The 25443-nt window shown below is 37.0% G+C and overlaps 1 protein-coding gene across 2 annotated transcripts in view; it reads left to right on the top strand.

Annotated features, from left to right (window-relative positions):
- The window catches only part of LOC113055068 (paralemmin-1), a 31127-nt gene continuing 5684 nt past the window's right edge, over positions 1–25443 (top strand). Inside the window, exons 1-8 of one of the 2 annotated variants that reach the window (XM_026221027.1) lie at positions 1–354; positions 9605–9650; positions 10703–10783; positions 17814–17941; positions 19187–19295; positions 20625–20646; positions 20914–20979; positions 23409–23540. In XM_026221027.1, coding sequence (XP_026076812.1) covers positions 350–354; positions 9605–9650; positions 10703–10783; positions 17814–17941; positions 19187–19295; positions 20625–20646; positions 20914–20979; positions 23409–23540 — 589 coding nt within the window. In that variant the 5' untranslated portion in view covers positions 1–349. The remainder of the gene's footprint in view (positions 355–9604; positions 9651–10702; positions 10784–17813; positions 17942–19186; positions 19296–20624; positions 20647–20913; positions 20980–23408; positions 23541–25443) is intronic. The other variant, XM_026221026.1, reaches the window with a different exon arrangement.

Raw genomic sequence — 25443 nt, 5'->3', positions numbered from 1 at the left:
GCCAAGTATCCTTTAATATGAAACATCATTAGACGCGCAACTCAGATCTCTGAGGAGGCGGACGCTTTCGGAGAGTTCATGGAGGGATGTTACACTGTGGATGTCTTTAGAGCGCGTTGACACGGACGTGGACTGTATTTTCGGGGTTGCGCTGGTCGGATCATAAGGCAGAGAGAGGCAGATTCAGGGGAGGGACGCCAGCAGCAGCAGCTCCCGGTCTCACTGCTCACACACAGGGAAAAGACACAGGGCTGACACTGATGCTGCTGCGCCTCTGAAGGGGAGAAAATAAATAAAAATCACCCGGGGCAATTCACCTGAAATTTGAGGGAAACAGCACTGGACCACTATGGAGTGAGTATAGCAACTATTCTTGATTTAGTGGGCAGGTCAGTGTGCCGCTGGCCCTTATAATGAGTGAACTGTGCCACACCTGCAAAACATCCCGAGCTCTGCTCTTCATATACAAAGAGTGCGTTGCCTACCTACAGCACATTAAAACGGGGTTTTAAAAATAAGGCTGTATTTTTCATTAAAAAAAAAATAGTTAAAACGCACATCGTTTCTATATTTTGCCATGGTGTAATCGGTCCAGCGAATAACGGTATGACATCCAGCGGTGAGCAGCATCCAGCACACATGGGCTCTATTATATCCCTTTGCTGACCGAAATAGGCTTCTCCTTCATGGCTTTGACACTTTGTGCAGTTGTTTGCATGCCTAATTTAGAAACAGCTTGTCTCTTTTTGAATATTTGACGTACTTAAGATGCTATTCATCTAATATGCGTGTCTGTGTACAGTATGTACTGTATTTAACCACTGTATTTGTAAATAGGCAAGAGGCCTCTAGTCAGTAGTGCTTATATTGAGCACTACAGCACGATGTGTGACTACAGAAGTAAGCAATATCGAGTAACTTAGGTTTAAGACAGAAATCCGCCCTTTTTGTAGCCTGTTTCATCACAAACAACTAAAAAACTGACCAAAAATAAGCCAAAACAGTAGCTTTGCTTGTAAACAAACAGTTGGCGCATGATAGAATCTGGTCTGGAGCACTGCATCAGAATGGAATGGACTTTATTTCTTTAAAACGCATCACTTTTCTCGAACTCCACTCCGGGTTTTATATTTCCCGCTCCATGCACACTAGTAAGAGAAACCCCGCTATTCACCTTTTTAAAGTATTAGTTCACTTCCAGAATAAAAATGTCCTTACTCGCATCCATGGCATCCAAGATGTTCATGACTTTCTGTCTTCAGTCGCAAAGAAATTAAGGTTTTTGAGGAAAACATGCCAGGATTTTTCTCCATGTAATGGACTTCAATGGTGGCCGACGTGTTGAAGGTCCAAACTGCAGTTTCAGTGCAGCTTCAAAGGGCTCTACACGATCCCAGCTGAGGAATAAGGATCTTATCTAGTGAAACAATCAGTCAGTTTCTTAAAAAAATTAAATAAAATACAAATGTATATACTTTTTAATCACAAATGCTCATCTTGCACTAGATTGACTTCACGCATTAGCTCCACTGTAGTTGTATGTTTAGTCGATTAATCATTCTAATAATAGTTAGATTAATCGATTATCAATTTTTTTTTGTTGCAGCCCTACTTGCAAGTATAAGTTCAACTAAAAAGCTATAAAGTTATTTATGATTTACATACTACACTGGTTTTTATTTATTTTCATACTGAATTGTGTTCTCTGATGCATCTCCCTGTTGCTCTGACTTCTTTTGCTGCGCTTGTGCTTTCTTTCAGCAATACAGCTGTAGTTAATTGCAACATTTCAGTATTTCAGTATATTGTAGACTGAACTTAAACTGAACTTTTAAAGCTGGTCCTCGTGCAATGCATTACATTTGAGAGAGAAACGAATGATGGCTTAAAGTCTTGATGCAACAGAAGCAGCTGCAGATCACTGATCGATTGTGACACACATCTGAGTGAAACTGATTATAAATAATAGAATAAAAAAAAAAAAAAATAGGGTGGTTCTTGGTGCTGTCCCACAGTTGTTGATTGGATGGAGGCAGAAATACTGTATATTTGAGCTTGCGGGCGTTTGTAAGAAAGGGCCAGGGTTTAAGCAGACTACGGTTGGTGGAATCTGGCATAAAGAGAAGTTGTTTTGATTATGGGTCAAAAAAATAAAAAAATAAAACATGCATGAATGAGTTGTTCACAATAAGAGCATTGCGATGCATTAAGAAAACAGAATTGGAGGATTTCCATTTCATGCAGACTTTAAGCAGTGATAATCAGAAGAGATTTTAATTGAAATGTAGATCAGCTTCAAATAAAGATTGGTCGGACTGATTTCTGTATGCATGCAGCATGCTGTATGGATATGTGAAACAGCTTAATATGCACTGAGAATCCTGTTTCCCGCTGTGAAACTGAAAGGATACATACATCATGACCGGGCTTTAGCTAGAGGAGCAGAGACAACTGCCGGCAGACTTAATTACTCTAATGTACTCCACCAGAGAGAGAGAGAGAGAGAGAGAGAGAGAGCTGAGGGCTGGACTGACAGTTGCTCCTGGAATCTGAATGAAAGGCTCTGCCCATATCAGATGACACATGCCTCTCCATTAGTGACTCACAGGGGTCTGTCCGAAACCCCATAAATGACCACTCCATGAAGGGGAGGATGAAGTTAGGCGCTGTTTATTGGCACAATGAAAATATCTTCCCTGAAATATGATCTGAGCTGCTTATAGCTGACACAAAACAAATTGTATGGATAAACCTATGGTGTATTTTGGGTACTGCACGTTGCATTTCTATGACCACTGCAGTTCTGGAATGCTAAAGCTGCTCTTTTCTCTTTCAATAAATGGAGTGTTATTAACCCTAGGCTTCAATGGGGAGGTTGATGGGCACGTCAGCTGCTGTTGATGTTGCTTTGAAACTCAGCACGCGTGCCGTTTCCACGCTGCCGTCCTTGTGAAGTGCTGATTTCTGCCACATGTGCTGAGGAATGCTGGGAAGCTTCAAAAGGATTCATCAGACTCCGTGTCTGAGCTGAGCACTAATGAACAGGCTTGAAACTGCTTGGTCAGAGTTCCTCAAAGGCGGAAGATGAAGAAGACTGAGCGAGAACTGAAGGGAGTTCAAAATGCAAGGGAAAGGGAAATCCTTCCCACCATGCTTCAGAGCTAATGTTTGCCTCTCGCTTCCTGTCCATTCTTTGTGCTGTTATTCACTATCATTGTGAAAGGAGCTTGGTGTTTCCACATTTATCTGTCGTGGCCGAAACCCTTTACTGACATTATGGGGGTTGTATGAGTTAGACAATGTTCTTTCAGTTCTATTCATTGAACAGTTCAAAAGGAAATCCACAGGGACGTGCCTGTTTCCCTGGACAGAACAGTGTTGATTTCAGTAAATCAAAAAATCTGTGCGAAAGTTGTGTCTTGTATTCCTTTCCTTGAAAGAATAGCTCACCCGAAAATCTAAATTCTGTCATGTACTCGCCCTGCATGAGTTTCCTTCTTCTGTTGAACACAAAAGAAGATATTTTGAAGAATGTTGGCAGCCAAACAATAGAAGTCAATAGGGACCAGCAATTGTTTGGTTACTAACATACTTCACAGTATCTTCTTTTGTGTTCTGCAGAATAAAGACATCGAGAGGGTGAGTACACTTTACAATTTTGGAGAGCATTTCCTTTAATTTCAGTGCAAAACACGCAGACACATTTAGTGTTTAGTCTCAGGACTCATAGAGTCGCACCAGCAGAATTTGGCCTGTCATCTGCCACTGCTCAGCTGTGTCTGTGACCCTGTAACCAGACATGATTACAGTCCTGTGACACTTCTGTCTGTGAGGCTGTGATGAGCCTGAAGGCATGAGTAGGCCTGCACATGAGTTCAAATTGCACTGTAAATCAGAATCAGTTCGCAGAGTCTGAATTCAGGCTGAGCGTGTCATTTCTTTGGCAATCTTTAGACAACGGTCGTGACAAATCTGTGTGAATAAATGAAAAAAGGTTAAACCAATAATCTCTGGGCACTGAAGTAGTTAGCCTTTAAGTGTGTTTTATGGTTATGGTTATTAGTTTTGTAGGGTCATTTTAGGAGCTTGGCTCATTGGGCGGATTCTACTGCTGGGATACAAACCAACTTCATTTCTGTTGTGCAGCTTTATTGAACTTTTGTATTACTTTCAGGTCCTTGGGTCATTTTCAGAAAATTGTGTCATCGATTTCCCCCATTAATTTGTATTTTTATAATTAAATGAACTTAGTTTTATTTTAATAATGATAAGAAAAATTAAATTAAATTTAGCTAGTTACGTCCATTATTAGTCATTTTTGTACTTAAATATTTAACCCTCTAAAGTTTAACCTCCAATATATATATATATATATATATATATATATATATATATATATATATATATATATATATATATATATATATATATATATATATAAAATATATATATATATATATATATATATATATATATATATATATATATATATATATATATATATATATATATATAGGCTTCAAGTTTCAGTAAAACCAAGTAAAAATGCATATGCTTTCCCAAACAGCTGTAATTTTCCCTGCATTGCATGTATCCATTCTGCGCATGCGCAGTGTGAAACACAGGACGCTATAACAGGAAGCAGCTCCAGCGTATCAACTACCAAAGTCGTCTCTGTTTATCGAGCTTGGCATGAATGTATTTGAGAGTAACTGGGGTAAAACCTTAAGCTTCTTCTGTGTTTTCGTCGTGGCGCTCGCCGCTGTTTTTTACTATCTTGAGAATTCAGAAATCGACGAGACTTTCCTGACCTGAATAATTTGTCACACTGCGCATGCGTGAAATGCGTTAAAAAATTAGGACCTTTGTTCATCCACACGACCGCGACACATCCGTGAACTCAGCTGAGAGACATGACATGAAACTGTTTGAAGAATGTATTCAGAAAATATTGAGATGAGGTGCAGCTTTACTGAGTGGAAAACATCTGTTTTAGTTCTCTTGCATGTCTGATGTGATTTCTTTAGGGTGAAAGAGTTGCCTTGAATTCCTTCTTCTCTCCAGATTGTTTTCGAACAAGTGGTTCGTGTCAAAAGCAGCTTCATTTGTGGAATATGTTGTTCATTTAGCTTCTAAGAAAAACTTGAAATACCTGAGGAAACTGATGTCCTTTTATGGCCCCGATCCTTTCAGAATCAGATTATTATTGCAGCCAAGAGAATAAAATGCAGATGTGGAAACATTTATTGATTTATATGGTCTAAACCTGTTGGTGTTTATGGTTTGTTTTGCTGGTTGATTTGGATCAATGCTGATGCAGCAACACACAGATTTGTATGACTTTTTGCACCCTTAATAAACATTTTTAAAATGCACCCTTTACGTTCGATTGAGAGCCGAAGAAGCACACGCCAAAAAGCACACGCGTTATTTGAAAGTAAAAACTATCAAATTATTGGAGTTATATATTTTAATATAACTAGTTTGCTAATAGTGACACTGAAAAGAGCAAATTGACTTAGTAGCTTAGCAGTTTTCATAGCTTTCCCATCACTTGCTCTTATATAACATTTCAAGACAACTTGGACGCGCTGTTGACAGAAGTGTTAAGCTAGTAAAGGAAATCTAATCGGCTGGCGTATGGGATGCTCTGACTGGACCCGCTCTGAGATCAAGCTGTTGTTTGTGCTAGCTGTGGCTGATAAGCATGTGACGGGAGAAAAATTAGCCAGACATATGACCCTCATTTTGCAGACGACTGAGCCTCTACTGCACAGAATCTGCAGCTGTATATAGATTTTTAAAAAGAGTGTAAAAATAATCAGTGTGAGGTGTTGACTGCCCTGTCAGAGGTAGAAAGTTATGTCATTTTATGCCTGACAATGCTGACCTAAAACTGAACCCAGGAACGCTTTCTTTTTGAAGCTACTGCTTCTGCTATTCAAATTTCACGTTGACACTGGGTTTACATTGTAAGAAATGTGACTAAGTGTTCACTAATATGGGTAGCTATATCACTATTAGGGCTGCACAATTAATCAAAACTGTGATATGTGATTATTAAATGGTGATCATAATTTTTACAGTTAAATATTACAATAGTATTTTGTTTTATTTGTTTATTAGTAATTCTTATTTCATAATAAATCTTATTTCAGTTTTATTTAGGTTCAGTAATTTTATTTTAATGGCAATGTATAGGTCCTTTTCTATGCCATTAAAGTGAAATATATAAATATACAAACCCGATTCCAAAAAAGTTGGTAAAATTGTGAGTAAAAAAAGGAATGGAATAATTTACAAATGTCATAAACTTATTTTATTCAAAATAGAATATAGATAACATATCAAATGTTGAAAGTGAGACATTTTGAAATTTCATGCCAAATATTAGTTCATTTTGGATTTCATGAAAGCTACACATTCCAAAAAAGTTGGGACAGGTAGCAGTAAGAGGCTGGAAAAGTTAAATGTACAGGAAACAGGAAAAGCTGGAGGACCAATTTGCAACTTATTAGGTCAATTGGGAACATGATTGGGTGTAAAAAGAGCCTCTCAGAGTGGCAGTGTCTCTTAGAAGTCAAGATGGGCAGAGGATCACCAATTCCCCCAATGCTGCGGCGAAAAATACTGGAGCAATATCAGAAAGGAGTTTCTCAGTGAAAAATAACAAAGAGTTTGAAGTTATCATCATCTACAGTGTATAATATCATCCAAAGATTAAGAGAATCTGGAGCAATCTCTGTGCGTAAGGGTCAAGGCTGGAAAACCATACTAGATGCCGTGATCTTCGGGCCCTTAGATGACACTGCATCACATGCAGGAATGACACTGTAATGGAAATCACAACATGGGCTCAGGAATACTTCCAGAAAACATTGTCAGTGAACACAATCCACCGTGCCATTCGCCGTTGCCAGCTAAAACTCTATAGGTCAAAAAAGAAGCCATATCTGAACATGATCCAGAAGCGCAGGTATTTTCTCTGAGCCAAGCCTCATTTAAAATGGACTGTGGCAAAGTGGAAAACTGTTCTGTGGTCAGACAAATCAAAATTTGAAGTTCTTTTTGGAAAACTGGGATGCCATATCATCCGGACTAAAGAGGACAAGGACAACCCAAGTTGTTACCAACTGTCAGTTCAGAAGCCTGCATCTCTGTTGGTATGGGGTTGCATGAGTGTGTGTGGCATGGGCAGCTTACACATCTGGAAAGGCACCCTCAATTGTGAAAGGTATATCCAAGATCTAAAACAACATTATGCTCCCATCCAGACATCGTCTCTTTCCGGGAATACCTTGCATTTTCCAACATGACAATGCCAGACCACATACTGCATCAGTTACAACATCATGGCTGAGTAGAAGAAGGATCGGGGTACTGAAATGGCCAGACTGCAGTACAGATCTTTCAGCCACAGAAAACATTTGGAGCATCATAAAGAGGAAGAAGTGACAAAGAAGACCGAAGACAGTTGAGCAACTAGACGCCTGTATCAGACAAGATTGGGAGAACATTCCTATTCCTAAACTTGAGCAACTTGTCTCCTCAGTCCCCAGACGATTGCAGACTGTTATAAAAAGAAGAGGGGATGCCACACAGTGGTAAACATGGACTTGTCCCAACTTTGTTAAGACATGTTGATGCCATGAAATTTAAAATCAACTTTTTTCCCCCTTAAAATTATACATTTTCTCAGTTTAAACCTTTGATATGTCATCTATGTTGTATTCTGAATAAAATATTGAAATTTGAACCTTCCACATAAATGCATTCTGTTTTTATTCACAATTTGTACAGTGTCCCAACTTTTTGGGGAATCAAGTGTGTATATGTTCTTTGATAATGTAATGTTCTCTGCTCACATTCTGAATATATTTGAATCCCTGTATGAATAATGTAATTATCATCTCAGATTGGTCAGAAATTGAACAATGAATTGGCATGACGCAACAAAGAGTTGCACGAAGCTTCAGCGAATGTAATGAGTGTTTGTTCGTTTTGTGAGTATGGTGAGAGATTTCATTAAAGGCTATAATTTCAAGATTTTAAAATCAAGGAGGCCATTAAATATTTGTGTGAGAGCATATTGATCTGTTTACTTGTTAGGTTAATGCTGGAGTGTGTTATGGGGCGGCTGGAGGACTGCAGTGTTTTAGGGAGCATCTCTGATCCATGGAGACAAGTCAGTGAAACTTAACAGACAAACGCCTTTGCCTCCGAAATCATATGCACACATAAAAACCATGGTATTTTTCAACCTGTTATCACTTGCTAGATAAAAATGGTGTTTCTAATCATATAATGATGGTTTGGATATCTGAGATTTGCTATACAGAGCAAATACAGTTCAGAGAAAAGCATAAGGCAGACTCTATAGTCCATGTGATTTTAGAAATACCAGCTTTAAACATCATTCAAACAGTCATATTTGCTTCCATAAGGATGTTTGTTTAGTAATTTAGTGGTGCATCAGCTTCAGCATCTGTGCTCTTAGCTGCTGTGTCACCCGTTCAGTTTCTCTGACAGGTGTTGTGTTTTACTCCTGTTGGGGGGAGATGGGAATGTGAGTGCAGTGGGTCGGAGAGCAGACTTCACATTCTTCTTTTCCCCGACGGCATCTCACCTCAGCTTTAAATGATTTGTATAGAGGAAGACATGCCACAGCTGTATCCTTCTGCAGATGGGGCTGTCAGCAGGGGTCCGTCTTACTGTCTGGAAGACCTTTTGGGATTGGCCCTTAGCATATGAACAAGGAAATGTGTGTGTGTGTGTGTGTGTGTGTGTGTGTATTTGTGGACAAGAAATGGGGGAATGAGTTGAACAAGGATGTTCCTGATTGGAAAACAAACTTTATTTGTCATTAGGGGGAAACTTCACGCTGGTGTTTGTGTCTCTTGCTTGAGCCACAGATGATGAGGTCAACGTTGACACGGTTCTTCAGCCATTTTCTGCTCTTCTTGGAAGCAGTTGCAGAAGCCTTACAAGGAATTTTTGCAATTTTACTCCAAAGCTGAATTTTTTCTTCTCTTGCTCAGTCAAACTCGGCATGAATCAAATCTCAGACGCGTTTCTCAAACTTACCTCCTTGCTTTGTGGGAAAGCACCGTTTTAACCTGCATCTTGGCAGTCATTATTATTTTTGAAACCTTTAACAAATTTCATTTCTACTTTTCGGTATTTCTCATATTTCTCGACTATTCCAGATCTGTCTGTCTGTCTGTCTTTCTGTCTGTCTTTTATAATAACCACACATATATAACATAATTGAATATCATAATTAAAAATGTGATGCTCAGTCATAATTATAATGTGATATTAATGTGATGTCAATGTTTATTTTTTAATGACAAATAACAATAAGCTTCTATCATGATTCCTAATTAACACTTCAAAGTCAGGGATCTGGGAACATTTCCCTCTGGTAATTACAATATTGTGGTGGTATTATCAACTCATATATATATTCACGATACACACCAATGTGAAGCCAGCAGCTATGTAATTTTACACTCAGTCCTCAGATATCTCCGAAATAGCTGTTTGCCACCATTGTTCTGTCTACCAGCCTAATATATTTATATATATTTTCGTTCTCTTTCAGGATGTCAGAATCAGTTTCACAGCAGGAGCGGCTCCAGGCTATTGCAGTAAGTCAGATTCTCACACCACATGTTCCCCTGGCGGTCCTAATAAACCCACCTACTGAACCCATTTCACAAATCTGAAACTGGGTCAGAGATTGTTACTTCTTGAAAAGGGCTGATTTGTCTGGCCATGTCTAAAATTTTCCGAAGTAATGGTCCAGTACCATTTTATTTCAATTAAGCATTAATGTATGTGCAAATGTGGTTTAAGCACTATTTATGTATGTATGTATATAAATATGTGTGTAAATGTGTGTGTGTGTATATTGTCTATTTTATAGTGAAATCATGTTTTGGAATTTAAATTTAAACTTTGTTATTATAATATAATCATATAAATTTTATGTTTATTTATTTACTACATTTAAAAATAAATGTAAAATAAATTATAATATGTTTGCTTTTAATATTTGTATTCATTTATTTATTTATTTCTCTGGGGAATTTTTTTTTATTGTCTGTCCACAAAATCACTCTATGTAGTAGGTACACTAACAAAACGATACATGCGATCTTCCTTTAATTAAATTATAGCCAAAAACAAAAAAAACAGCCCTTTTCTAACTGACAGCTAGTTAACGCCACTGACAAATATGAAATATTATCCTGTTTTGCATCTTTTCTTACTAAGCTAAAAAGAGGGCTGTAACACAGTTTGGTCTGTTAATCTCTGCACCTTTATAGCCCTCTCTCTCACACACACACACACATACACACACACACACAAACAATCACGCATGCCCTTCCTGCTGGCTGGGAATTTGGCCTCACTGACTGATGAACATATGTTCTCAGCTCATTTTCTCTCACCTATGAAGATTGTTAACACTAATTATCATTCATGCTTTGGTCTGAGAGCAAAGGTGTAGGTTTCAACAAAATATGTGACCCCTCAGAAAATCTTTTGGCCAAATTTCCAAACTAAAAGAACCAATGTTGAAGAACAGCACAATCACTGGTACAGAAAACAAGTATGGTTGTTTGTGTTTGCATGCGTTTGTTCTAACCTTGTTGTTTTGAATGTGTGTTAATATTAATAATATCTTTATTCGCAGGAAAAGAGGAAAAGACAGACAGAAATTGAAAATAAGAAAAGACAACTAGAGGATGACCGACGGCAGCTTCAGCACCTCAAGGTAAAAAACTGACATCTAAGGTCATAATATTAGGCGTGGCATGTTTCTGTTACAATCATTCTAACCCAAAATTTGACTTAAGTTTAATGTCTTCTATGAAAGCCCTTTTCCACGACATAAGAAAACAATTATGTGTTGGTAAATCATAAGAATGACATAAAAGGACCTTAAACATTTGAAATAATGAGATGCTAAGTCATAATTTTGAGATAAACAGTAATAAATATGACCAATTATATACAGTGGGGATCAAAAGTTTGGGCACCCTTTGCAGAATCTGTGAAAATATGAGTAATTTTCAAAAAATAAGAGAGATCATACTAAATGCATGTTATTTTTTATTTAGTACTGTCCTGAGTAAGATATTGTACATAAAAGATATTAACATTTAGTCCACAAGACAAAAAAATGCTGAAATTATTAAAATAACCCCACTCAAAAGTTTGGGAACCCTTGGTTCTTAGTACAGTGTTCTGTTACCTGATGATCCTTGGCTGTCTTTCTGTTTTGTGATGGTTGTGCATGAGTCCCTTGTTTGTTCTGAACAGTTAAACTGAGCAGCGTTCTTCAGAAAAATCTTTAAGGTCCTGCAGATTCTTCAGTTTTCCAGTATCTTTGCATATTTGAACCCTTTCCAGCAGTGACTTTATGATTTTGAGATGCATCTTTTCACACTAAGGACAATTGAGGGACTCAAACACAACTATTTAAAAAGCTTCAAACGTTCACTGATGCTCCAGAAGGAAACAAGATGCATTAAGAGCTAGGGGGTGAAAACTTTTGAACATGATGAAGATGGCCAAATTTGTCTTATTTTGTTGAAATATAATATTTTTCCATTTAGTTCTGCCCTTCGTAAGCAGCAGAAGATACTTGTATGTTTCCCGGTACACAAATTAAGTACAATTTACCTTGATCTTCAAATTCCAAAAGTTTTCACCCCCCAGCTCTCAATGCATCTTGTTTCCTTCTGGAGCATCAGTGAATGTTTGAATCTTTTTAAATGATTGTGTTTGAGTCCCTCAATTGTCCTTAGTGTGAAATGCATCTCAAAATCATAAAGTCACTGCTGGAAAGGGTTCAAATATGCAAAGATGCTGGAAAACTGAAGAATCTGCAGGAGCTTAAAGATTTTTCTGAAGAACGCTGCTCAGTTTAACTGTTCAGAACAAACAAGGGACTCATGCACAACCCTCACAAAACAGAAAGACAGTCGAGGATCATCAGGTAACAGAACACAGTACTAAGAACCAAGGGTTCCCAAACTTTTGAGTGGGGTTATTTTAATAATTTCAGCATTTTTTTTGTCTTGTGGACTAAATGTTAATATCTTTTATGTACAATATCTTACTCAGGACAGTACTAGATAAAATATAACATGCATTTAGTATGATGTCTCTTATTTTTTGAAAATCACTCATATTTTCACAGATTCTGCAAAGGGTGCCCAAACTTTCGATCCCCACTGTAGTTAATTATGGCATAAGAAACTAAACATATGAAACCTATGATATACGTCAACATATGAAATGATGAGATAAAAATCCAAAATTATGACCTTCTCAATCATAGTTAAGAGATAAAAAGTCATAATTATGAGATACTAACTCGGAAGTATGAGATAAGTCAAAATTGTACTTTTGTCATAATTTCAGTTTGTAATCTAATTGTGGCTTTTTATCTCATTATTATGAGTTAGTGTCATAGTTATGCCTGTCATCAAAGTTTTTATCTCACGATTATGACTTTTATGTCATCATTTAGACTTTTTATGTCGTGATTAGGAGTTAGTATTGCATAATTTAGAATTTTTAGCTTGTTATTTTAAATGTTTATGTCATGATTAAGATTTATCAAAGTAGTTTTTTTCTTGTGTGGTGGAAGTGCTCTTCCATAATCTTTCGCTATTTCACTAGTCCCTGTTATTTATGAATATCGACTCTGTGTATCAGTGTTGACCAGACCACACTGTTTTGGTGCAGTCAGGGCCAAGAACACCCTGTCAGACGCAGGAAGGAGAATCTGCCATGGGGGGGTGATGAGACATCCTGTTTGTGTGAAGAGGGAAATGCTTCATTCTGCTAAATATAAGGTGTATTGTCTCCGTGGCCCTCAGGTCAGGTGTACATGATTGTGAACTGTTGGAGGTATTTTTTCCCCTTTTCTGTTAATGCTGTAGTTTTTAATGTCTTTGGATATGTTTTGAATAACAGGCTACCATACTACTCATACTATATCTGTAGTGTGCAGTATGTACAGTATACTGTGTGTGGTATGCAAACATTTGCATGCATATACATGGATGCCCTGCTGCATTTACCAAGCTTTGTAGTCCCTTGAAATATAGCTTAGATATTGGATCGCTACATTATATTCCTTGCAACTAGGAGGTAAAATCGCTGTTTTTATAGAAACTGCGGTCAGAATGCTAGCGCTAATGAGCAGTAAATTATGTAATTTTTACCCTTTCAAATGTTGCGATGTAAACATCATTAACAGCTTTAACTTTAATTTAAATTAGCGTATTTATAATGCAATGCTTTTATGAATGCTAAGAATACTTTGAAAGATGTTGCGTGCCTTAATCTGTGTAAGAAGCCACATCATCTCACAGAGGGATTTATTACAAACACTCGACTCAAGTTATGAACTGAGTTTGGAGCAAAATATGTTATTAAACGTAGTATTCTCACATGCTTTCAGATGGAGCAGCGTTTACGACACAGAGCCATAGTTCACTGAGAAGCTATGGAAACAGTTGTCATCATTGCAAAAGATTTCTTAGATTTCGTAGTGGCGCAATACGCAATTTTTTTGCGTAACTTGTCAGTGAACTATGCCTCTATGTAGTAAATGCTGCTCCATCTGAAAGCATGTGATGATGAACTGGCAGAACCTGCTTTACTGACAAAATGTGCATGATTATCGCAGTCGATTAATCGCGCAACTCTAACGGCAAGCTTTGCATTTAATTATTTTAATATATTCTTCGGGGGCATTAACATAAACATTACATTAATTTCTATAGGGTTTTTTGTTCCTTGGTACTCTTGTTGGAAACACAAGCTCAAATCAGCTCATAATCTACATTAAGACTCAATACCAATACTCAGTAAATGTATTAACTGTAAATAAATGCAAGAAAAACTGAGAATCCTTCATGTAAAATGGATGCTTTTTCAATTATTTCATCTGCAGAAATAATGTAATGTCTTTCTTTGCATTGTTTTCATTTGGAGACTGCAGAGATGAATAAATGATGAATTGTGATTTATTTTGAATTTTTTTTTTGTCATTTGCTAAACATTTGTAATCATTATTGTCAGTCCTGCTTTGTGGAAGTCGGCTGTGTTTATCTGTGTGTGTTTTTGAGGCTTCACATCTAATGATCAGCTGTGGCTAAGAGACTTTGCTGTGCTGGCCAGAGATAAGATCCAAAAACGCTCCTCATTAGCAGTTTCTATGGAGCTCCCATTCAGAGTCAGCAAAATGCAGAGGGAGAGAAAGAGAGAGAGATGAATGGACAGTGAATAGTGGCCCGCAGGTCGCTAAAGTATGGAGGGGCCTCTGAGAGTCCTGAAAACACATGCTCTCTGATATATGAGCGGGCTTTTGTCAATCTAAGATAAGGCCCATAGTGTTCTGCCTGAGTATAGAATTCCAGCCACTTGAGGTCCAAAGCTGTGCATGTTTGGCCTCTGGCCAAGTTGTGTTGAAGCCCATGTGTGTGAAGTACAGTAGGTATTGTACTCATTCTATGTCAGTATTTTGGCTCCAAAGCTTCCCTTGTTTTGATTGGCTCATCAGTCACTCCAGACTGTTTAGAGGATGTCTGATGTCCCGGGATGATCAGTACAGGATGTTAATGATGTGGACTGAAATGGTGTGGTTTGATTAGTGGGATGAGTTAACACAGGTCACATGACACAATGATAGAGAGAATTGAACTCTTACAGGCCGACAAAGTCTTTGTTTTAAGCTGTTGCGTAAAAAAAGAAAGCTGGATTCATTTCACTTTGGAAAACAATAGCTCAACCACTGGAAGCACGTGAGAGCCTGTGAGCATTCTTTTGTACATTTGATTGAGTACAGACGTGTGTGTGTGTGTGTGTGAGAGTGGTCAGTATACACTCTCCTTCAGTAGGTCTCTAGGGAGTGGGAGGTGGCAGCTCAGGCAAAAAATGAAATACAATGGATGGTGAAAAAACAAACAAACAAACAAAAGATGTGAGGTGCAGAATAAAAGAGAGATGACAAGAATGATATGTCATTTATAATTTGATTGAATAACTGTGTGAGTGATTTGATTGTTTTATATATAGACCAGTTCCATTTACCAGATCATACATCGTTTGCTCATAAACATGTTTACCAAAGTTATATTATGTCGATTTCTAGATTATATTGTAAAATTTAATTTGATTTAATTATTATTTTTTCATTTTAATGTTAAAGTTTTATTAATTATTTATTAATTTATGTGTTTTAAATATTATTTATTATGTTTCCATTAAGGTTTTATTTATTTATAATCTTAGGTTATTTTTTTTTTTTTGTTATTTTAGTACTCTGAGCTAAACAAAACTAGTGTGTTTGTATGCATAGTAAAATTCTTGTTCGTATATATATATATATATATATATATATATATATATATATATATATATATATGAACAAGAATTTTATTAAGGGCAAATATAAATAAGACAATTAAACAATATTTTAAATAATAAATATAAATCTACATATTTTTTTTCTGACATATAAAAATGTTTTGCTGGTAACAAAATCTAGCTGTTTTTTTTTTTTTTTTTTGGATCCAGTAATAATATTATCAGGGCAAGAACAAATCTGAACTAGTGGCCTGAAAGGCCCATCCCAAAAATCCTCATTGTTAAGTCCTGAAAGTAGCCTAGAGTAAACAGAACTGGTATTCATGTATCAAAATATATAATGTTGTATTAGCACATAAAGAATGTTATTTGACTTGACAGAAAGAAGAAGTTGGTTTGATCAGTAACAGCTGGGAGAGGCAGGAATGTCCAAGGCCTGCAGTGCTTTAGAGGCTGGACAACCACCAAATCATACAACTTCCTTTTCTATGATTGATGTATTTTTTTTTTTTCCTTTTCTTTTTGAACTGCCTGTCAAATATCCATATATTGCACTGATAATAATCAACTTAAAGTGCTGCAGTGTACTAAAAACAGCAAAAATCTCAAATAAAGTGTTCTTGGATTAGTTTTGTGTGAGTTACTGTAAAAGGTTTGTACAGCACCATTATTGTCCTGCCCAGAATATATTCATCCATCCTGCTCTCAGCTGTGGACTTTTAATGTCTGCTGCTAATGGGCTGGTACAGGGCAGCCTATGCACACATCTTATGTGATTTGTGAATAGCAAACAAATTGCCATGTAGTTTAATAGCAAACACCAAGCTCTGAGAGACAGAGGAAGAGGGTAAGATCAGTTTCAGAGAGTAAGTCACAGCAGTGCCTGGTTTGGTGCCAAGGCATCCTAGTACCAGCTCAACACTTAGATATTACTGCCAATTAGCTGAATAATTCAGGCAAGAGCTGTGCCCTATGGTTAATAAAGATCTCTTCTCTCATAGGAGATCTCCAAAGGCAGGCGATAACAGAATTGAAACTGTTTTGGGACGTGCTTCACCAGCATCATTGTTCTGATGCATGAGTCACTTTTATCTTCAGATTTTTCTTTTTTTCTTTTCCATGGATATTTTCATGTATCAAAATATATAATGTTGTATTAGCACATAAAGAATGTTATTTGACTTGACAGAAAGAAGAAGGTTTGAGTGACTTTCTAAATCTAAGTCACTCAAACCTTCAGTTTTCACACAATGTGATTTTTCTTCTCTAAACCAATCAAAACTTGCATATAGGACATTGAGTGAGGCAATGATTCTCCACTGTTACAGTCTAAAGCTGTTTTTATTGCAGCGCATTGCAAATTGCATTGTGGAATACATACAATACCGGAGAGAAGTTTGGAAAAATCAACGCTTTTTAATGTATTTAAATGATGTCTCTTAATGCTCACCAAGGCTGCATTTATTTGATTAAAAATACAGTTAAAAAGTATTTTCTGAAATATAATTCCAGTATAAATGTTATATATTTTATTGTTTTATTTGTAATATATTTTATTTATAATTCTTTTTTAAATGTAATTTATTCCTGTCATGCAAAGCTGTATTTTCAGCATCATTACTCCAATCTTCAGAGTCACATGATCCTTCATTCAGCTTTGATCACAGAAATAAAAGGTGAGCATAAGAGACTTCTTTCAAAAACTTAAAATCTTAATAATTCCAAACTTGTTCAAAATGGAATAAAAGTATACTGCTTACTTATGCTTACTTGTATGTCACACACTATTTGTAAAAAAAAAGGAATGTACAACATTATTATATAGCTCTCTGGAATACTGATTCTGATTGGTCAGTTTTTATTGCACCATTCATCAGTCAAATATTTAAAAATTAAATGGCATTGTCCACAGCATCTCTAAACAACTGACTGCTCTGAAACCAGATATTTCACATTTCTAAATTTAACCCAATTGTGAGTAAAACTGACATTTTTGGTGAAAACCTTATGCAATGAAAGTGTAAAATGAATTTGATTGGTTAAAGGGATAGTTCATGCAAAAATCCAATTCTTTCATTTACTCAGAGTCAAGTTTTTCCAAACCTGCATTGGGTTCTTTCTTCTGCTGAACACAAAAGAAAATATTTTGAAGAATGTGGGCAAAATAACCCATGGACTTCCATAGTATTTTTGTCCAATTCAAACATGTTTGGAACCACTCGAGTAAATTATGTCAGAATTAAAAAATTTCTAAAACTATCCCTTTAACAAAAGTTTGAAGCAGAAGTTAAGTGCATTATGGTACACAGTGTTCCTCAGAGTATGTTCTGTTGTTTATTATACATTTTGGCAAATGCAGGAGTCATTTCAGTATTCCTTGCTTACAGAAAAATTCCTTTTTTATTTTTTTTTTGCAGTCAAAGGCACTGAGGGAAAGATGGCTGCTGGACGGTGCGCCCTCTGCAGGACCGGAGGAAGACGAGACCACAAAACAGTTGCGGGAAGACGAGGCCAAAACCAGAGGTCTTGAGGAGACCATTCTGAGGTAAACCAATCACATCAGTGCGGTGTAGAGCTGCAGTCACCTGTTTTATATAAAAGGAGACACTTTTATGAAATAAGTAGAAATAGAAGTAGATATGTGTCTTCTGGCTCTGTTTTTCAGTCCAGCTGCGATTAGATAGCAAGTCCCTAATGTGGGATCCTTCATCCTGGACTGTTTGATATGGATCTAGCAGCCAAGGTCTTTCTCATCTGATTTGTCTCAGTTTATTCCTAATGGTGAAAAAGTGGGCTGGGCCTGGCAGAGCGGTCTGGATCTCCATTCCCTGTTTAAATCTCTGCTCTGGCTCTGTTAGGGCTTCTGGTACAGGACTGGTGTGCCAACCAATGAGTCATGCCAGTCAACAGCCAGTGCCAGTACGGCCTGGTGTGGAAAACACACTCAGAAGTGAAAAATATTTAAAAAACGATGTGAAAACAGAGTTTAATTGGTGCAGATCCTATATATATATATATATGTATATTTATATAATTATAATTATAATTATACATCATATATCTGTATATGTAAATGTAATACAAAAAAATACAAAAAACAAATTAATAATTTTATTCAAGGATGCATTAAATTAATCAAAAGTGAAAGTAAGGACATTTAGAATGTTACAAAATTTTTAAATTTTATGTTACAACATTTTTTATTTTAATATTGAAAAATATTTTGCAGCAAAAGCTATTTTACATTACATAATAATATAAAATAATAATATTTATTATATTAATTTCTTTTAATGATAACAATAAGATCTTTATTATTAATAACTGAGCACCAAATCAGCATTTTATAATGACTTTTGAAGGACCATGTGACACTGAAGATGGTATCTATATGTATTATTGTAATAACAATTCATATTATTGTTTTTAGACAAACGAAACAACAGCTTTTTCCCCCTCATCTAAAGAGAAACCCATTGAAATGTAAAAAGGTTTTATACACTGAAAGAAATGTCTTTGTGGTGTTGCCAAATATATTAATTTTATCATCTACTTGTTATATTACAAATCAAGGAGAACAACAATTCCTGTAATTAATGAACTGGTTGAGAAGAGTAACTCCTATTAATATTGGAATATTCACGTTTTATAGTCATTGCACATAAATCTAGAAATATTGAGTACATTTTAATCTAAAAGTTCAGCGGGCTTGAATCCACACATTACCTAAAAATGTGCTTTATTAACTGAATATGCATCTTGTCTTTGTCTGTCTCCGTCTCGAGCACAGACTGGAGAGAGAGCTGGAGGAGCTAGAGACAGCTGTGTCTGCGACATCCACCAAAGAGAACCTGTCAGACGCAGTACAGGACGTCAACACCAAGACAGTCGAACAAACAGTGAGTCCTGACCAGCAGCTCTTTCACACCAGGGCGGGCAGCAGGGGATCCACAGGCTCCTATTCAAACCTTTAAAGCATGACACACAATGGGGGACCGTCTCATGTCCGGCTACACAAAGGCCGTCTTGATTAAGGGAAGCAATGAATCTCAGTGCTGACAGTGCTGGAATCAGTCTCACTCAAGCAGCAACTAATAAACATTCAGGTTCGACAGATCTTCACCCTCACTGGTGCTGCATTCAGAAGAGAGAACCGTAGCAACACTAATTATTTTCTCTGATTAGTCTTTTCTCTCTTTCTTCTAAAGTACATCATATGTCACTGTCCAGTGCCTGCTGAGCTCTAGCGCTTATCGTTTATGTGTTGTTCAAAAATGGTCTTTCAGCCATGAAACACTATTGCTGCTCTAATTGGTTCTTTCAAAATCACGTTCCCTGCCAATCAGGTTCTATAATATATATATATATATATAGATTACCGTGTATAATTACCTTGTGCCTATAAACCGGACCCAATGCATGCTCACCATACCTGCGTGCAATGCGTATCTTCTTGCTAGCCCACCACCTCCCCAGCACCACCTGTCTAGATCTGCAAAAAGGGGGATCTTCCTCTCTCTCTAGCAGCAGCAGGAGCATGTTTGCTTTTATTTTATGATATGTGCATTTAGCCAAAGCAAGTCTACTTGTTCTAGTCCGCCAAGACCAAACATATGCTTTTCTAATTTTATCGATAAAGCTTTTACAATCCTTTCCAAGGGTTGTCATGACTGAAGTATTTTTATTGAATAGATTTTCCACAAGAGTTCATTACTGCTGTATTTATCCTTGTCTGAACTACTGCAATTAAGAGTTCAAGTCCAAATGATCTGTTTGTATGGAAACGCTTATAATGGCAAAACACATTCATATGTGGTTTTTGGTGATGAAGGATACTTTTTTATTAATAATCTTACATGTTCTTGCAGCAAGAAAGCACATTAATTATTTGTTGAGGTACCTAAATGTCTTAAACTGTTGAGGCTACTGTCATGGTTTTTGGTTTTTACAAATGACATACAGTAGAATGAGAAAACACACTAGTTTGTTTACCTGATCCACTTATAATGTCCATTCGATTGTACACATCTTAGGACAATTATCAATCATGTTCATGAAGCAGAATCATTTTCATTATGTCTCAAAGGATGGATTGTGTTCCAGTAACCTAAAAACATGTAAATAATAGTTATAATAACTGTATTTGGATAATTCCTGTTTAATAGAAGCATGTATAATTTGGATCGATCAGATAAGATTTGAACACCTTTTTCTCCTTCTTTTCGCAGGTTGTGACGGACTCTGTAAAAGGTAACGCCATCATCTCTGACACCAGAAACACCTCTTATATTGCCTTTACATGAGCATCATTTGATCAAATTAGAATTTAAATCTCAAGAGCAGCCATTTATACAGTACACAGCCAAAAAAAAAAAAAAAGATATTCTTTACATGTGCCTTCGCCTGTAGCATTGCCTTCTTCCCATCGTCCCTCTCTCCCTTCTATTCTTCACTCTTGCTTCTTGTCCCTTTTTATCATTATCTGTCCTTCTGTGTCCTCATTCATGACCCTATTAGAGGTCAAAGTTCACGTCAGCCCTCGTCTGGAGAAATCCGGAGGTGTCTCTGACTTGATGAGAGCAGGTGAGTGGTCCAACCACAGCTCATGCAGAGATCACACTCTTCTGCTATTTTAACCCTTGAGCTCTTTCATTCTGAGATAAAAAAAACACATAATGACGGAAATAGCCACCTTGTGATAGCTAGGGTTTACTCTGGCTGCACATACTAAAATATATATTTTGGACTGAAATATATGACTAGATCGCAAATCAGAACGTTTTTCTAAATAAACACTTGTGGGTTTCCAACTCGCAAATATTGTCCTACGTTAGTGTTTTTTTATAAACGTACTAACCCTGTGCTGATGTCTTCTAACATGTCTTTCAATTCTCTGTTCACTCAGCTGATGTGTGTTTGCATGTGTGTGTGTCTAACACATCATACACACCACACCATCTCTCACTCAAAGCCGAAAAGCAGAATAACATCTCATAAAAAGTTATTTTTAGAAGTTATACTACCAAAGGATCAGGTTACCATGGCAGCTTTGTGTTCGGAAACTATACTCCAGCTTTGATTTCTATATAGATAGATAGAATAGGGTCGCTTTGACCTGTGGACATGAAAAACAACCACAGACTTGGCAACACTGGTTGGCATTTACTACACCGAGCCGTAATTCACTGACAATCTACACAAAATCGATGTTAAAATCGCAGGCGAATCTTTGTCGATTTTGAAAACCATTTGGTGTTAGTTGTCGGTAGACTACGGCTCTGTGTAGTAACTGCCGCTCCACCTGAACCACTGTTGCCAAGTCTGCGATTGTTTTTCATGTCCGCAGTTTGAAGCAACCCCAATACCAATAACGTGATATTTAGCCCCTAAAATGCAAATTTTACCAGGGCAACCCTTCCAAAAAATGTATATTTTAACACTGGGAAGCAATTTTTATCGGGGAACCTCCCGGAAACACGATTGGGCTAGTTTTGGACTAGTTTTAAGAAGCAACTGGGCAGGATTTGTTGTAAAAACCTGGCAACCCTGATCTGAACGCAAGTGCTGGAGATATACTTCTAATTACAGGAGCGTCTTTACTGATGAGAGGTGCATGAAAATCGCATTCGGTTTTTTAACAAGCCCTAATAGATAAACATTTTATATGTTGAAAAAAAATGCATAATTTAACATGTAGTTTTTTATATTTATTTTAAAGTATAAAAAAACACACACACACACACACATGTTTGTTTTTGTGAAAAGTGGGGACATCCCATAGGTGTAATGGTTTTTATACTGTACAAACTGTATATTCTATCGCCCTTCACCAACTCTACCCCTAACCCTAACCCTCACAGGAAACTTTGTGCATTTTTACTTTCTCAAAAAACTAATTCTGTATGATTTATAAGCGTTTTGAAAAATGGGGACATGGGTTATGTCCTCATTAGTCACCCTCTCCTTGTAATACCGGTGTCATACCCATGTCATTATACAGAGTTGTGTCTTGATATGTCACAAAAACATGCCAACCCCCCAAATAGATTTATTATAAATCAAAAAATTGTCTAGTAAATCTGTTATTGATTTTAGTCTTATTTTAGTCGACTAAAATACCAAGCAATTTTAGTCGACTAAAATAAGACTAAAATTAAAACAAATCAGATGACTAAAACTTGACTCAAACTAAAAAGAATTATAGTCAAAAGACTAAGACTAAAACTAAATTAAAATTTTGTGTCAAAATTAACACTGATAAACACTGAAGAGAATCCAAACAAGGCAGGCAAACTAAACAACCAAAACACAGACGAGACTGGACAAACTGAACTGAAACAAGAGGAACTTAACTACACAGAGAAACAAAGTTAATTAACGCAGCACCCCATCAACTCAGAATCCATGCCGACTAAGTTTGATAGGAACTAGAAGAAAGGATAAAGGAAATTAACTAGAAATAAACTAAAGGTCCAAGAAAATGAAACATGGCTGATAATTTGTAACAACTGATCTATTATAATTGTTAATATTTAATATATAAGCCTATGATTGAGATATTAAGAATGAACAATAAAACAGAACAAACAATAAAAAACAAATACAACATTTTTTATAGATGTACACCTGTTTATTATTCTTAAAAAAATATGCAGATATGTTATGTATTGTATTATGTATGTTATAAGGAATTAAGTTATTTAAATATAGATTCTTATTTTTCTGTACAAAAATCAAAAGTAACAATTATTTCTCTAATTAAAATCATTTATCATACATTACATTAAAACAGAAAAAAATGCCATGAAGCGCCTGTCAGTCATGCTGTCTTTGCACAAAATCACATCTGACTGGCTGTTTGAACAGAGAAAGCAGCTGGCCAAAACTGTCTGTGTGTGTGTCTCTCTCTGTGTGTGTGTGTGTGTGTGTGTGTGTGTGTGTTCAATGGCTTTATGTGAGTGAGACACTGCATCATTACAGGATGGCAATGTGTTCTTTCGTTGGCACTGCAGCGATGTACTCTGTAGAGATCACAGTTGAGAAGGACCTGGTGACGGGCGAGACCAAAGTCCTGTCCACTAACACACTGCTCCCCAAAGACCTCTGGCAGCAGGGCATCAAGGTCTATGAGGACGAACAGAAAGGTGTCTGCCGATAGACGAGGCGCGCGAGGCTTTGCTAGTACGCCTGCTTTACGAGAAGTGTACATGTTTACTTAAAACATATGGAAATGAGGAAAAAGGTTCAGAACATCAGCTGTAGTTTCTCTCATGTGACCAAACTTAATATTTATATATTATTTTGGATATTCAAGAACAGCTAACCCCTCCCCCCCAAAAAAATTTCCGAACCCCGTATCAGACCCCGTATCAGCTCTCAGATTTTATTCTCATTATTACATATTTTAGTTTTCTGTCATCGTGGGTCAAACCATTTCCAATCAGCAACATTGAGGTCAAACCTGGCATGATCCATCTAAATATACTAAGTGGTATATTTAAATTTACATGAAGAGCTGGTGAAGGGCAAGTATCATAGTGAATGACAAATTTATAACATAGCCTTTTACTGGATATTTAGGCTCAATATTTAGCAGAAATGCTGCCACAGGCACATTTTCCAGTGAACCTGGGTTGTAAATTAAAGTCTGTTCCTCAGACAAAGCTTGTTCTGTTTTAAAAGATGAGCATGAGTCATATGAACTACTTCCATAGTAATTTTTGTCTTTTTGAAGCTCGGAAAAGAGTAGTTTGGACATTCAGCTAAACTTCTCTTTCGGGTTCCACCAAAACGGTCAGTCAAATGGGTTTCGGAGTGACATGAGGTGCTACTGTTTACTGCATTGCTGTAGCGTTAACTTTAATCCACATCTGAATCTTATATGTGTCAGTTTTAGAAGTAACACACTTGTGCTTGTCGACACTTCTCGTAAAGGAAGAAGTTGATTTAACCATGGCCTTAGATGCAGGGTTACCACAAACCCCTGATTTTTGTTGACTCTTATCATTATTTTCTGGCAGAGATCATGTTGTGCGTTGAACTCTCATTTGGTCACCCTGCAACTTGACTGCTAGTCTTGGGCATGTTGCTGCCAAGATTAGCCACGAGCCTCCAGCCTGACGTTTCATGCTTTCCAGTGGTGTTACACAATGAAACTATCAATTTAGCACATATTAAATGTATTCTCCATAAGTTTACAGATGATTGTTGCTCATGTTGCATCTGTTTATACTGTCTAACACTGCTAGCTGCTAATGCTAACACCAGGAGCACTGCTCTGTTTACTCAGCTTGCCACACTTTCTCTGTGTTTGATCACTCAGTTTAGTGAGCACTTCTAGCAAGTGAAGTGCACTTGATGCACAACCTTAAAGGAGGGGTGAAATGCTCGTTTTCACTCAATATCCTGTTAATCTTGAGTACCTATAGAGTAGTACTGCATTCTCCATAACTCCAAAAAATCTTTAGTTTTATTATATTCATAAGAGATAGATAGTCTGTACCGATTTTTCCCGGAAAAACACGACCGACTGGAGGCGTGGCGTGTGGGCGGAGCTAAAGAATCACGAGCGTTGAGAGTGTTTGGAAGCTGTGACACCGTGAGGACAAAACCAACCAAAACAAACCATGGCTAACAGTCAGATTCAGCCGTTTATTTATGATCCAGAATCAGATCCCAAGGCTGAAACTGAACAAGAGCAGCAGCAATAACGACTCGCTCCGAGCGGGGCTCGAACCCGGGTCTCTGGCATGGGAGGGGACGCACTAACAAGGAGGCAGAGATATTTGAAGCAGTTTTACTCACCGCCTGTGGTTCCAACACAAGATCGTGACCCTTTTTCTTTGGGATTGCATCATCCTTAAGAAATAAACGATACGCAAATCCGTCGTCAAACTGGGCCTTGTTTGTAAAACAAGCGTCTTCGAAATGCAGGGAACAAACACAAACACTTGCACAACTCTGTTGATGCTCTGTAAAAATAAACTCCATCCACTGGTCCCTTAATGCTGTTTTTTCTTTTTTGGTAATCTGTGCAGGGTTGTCTTG

This window comes from Carassius auratus, chromosome 36 (assembly GCF_003368295.1).
Source record: "Carassius auratus strain Wakin chromosome 36, ASM336829v1, whole genome shotgun sequence".
NCBI classification, from domain to species: Eukaryota; Metazoa; Chordata; class Actinopteri; order Cypriniformes; family Cyprinidae; genus Carassius; species Carassius auratus.
The sequence above is the reverse complement of the archived record's forward strand: the minus strand, read 5'-3'. Positions and strand labels throughout refer to the sequence as shown.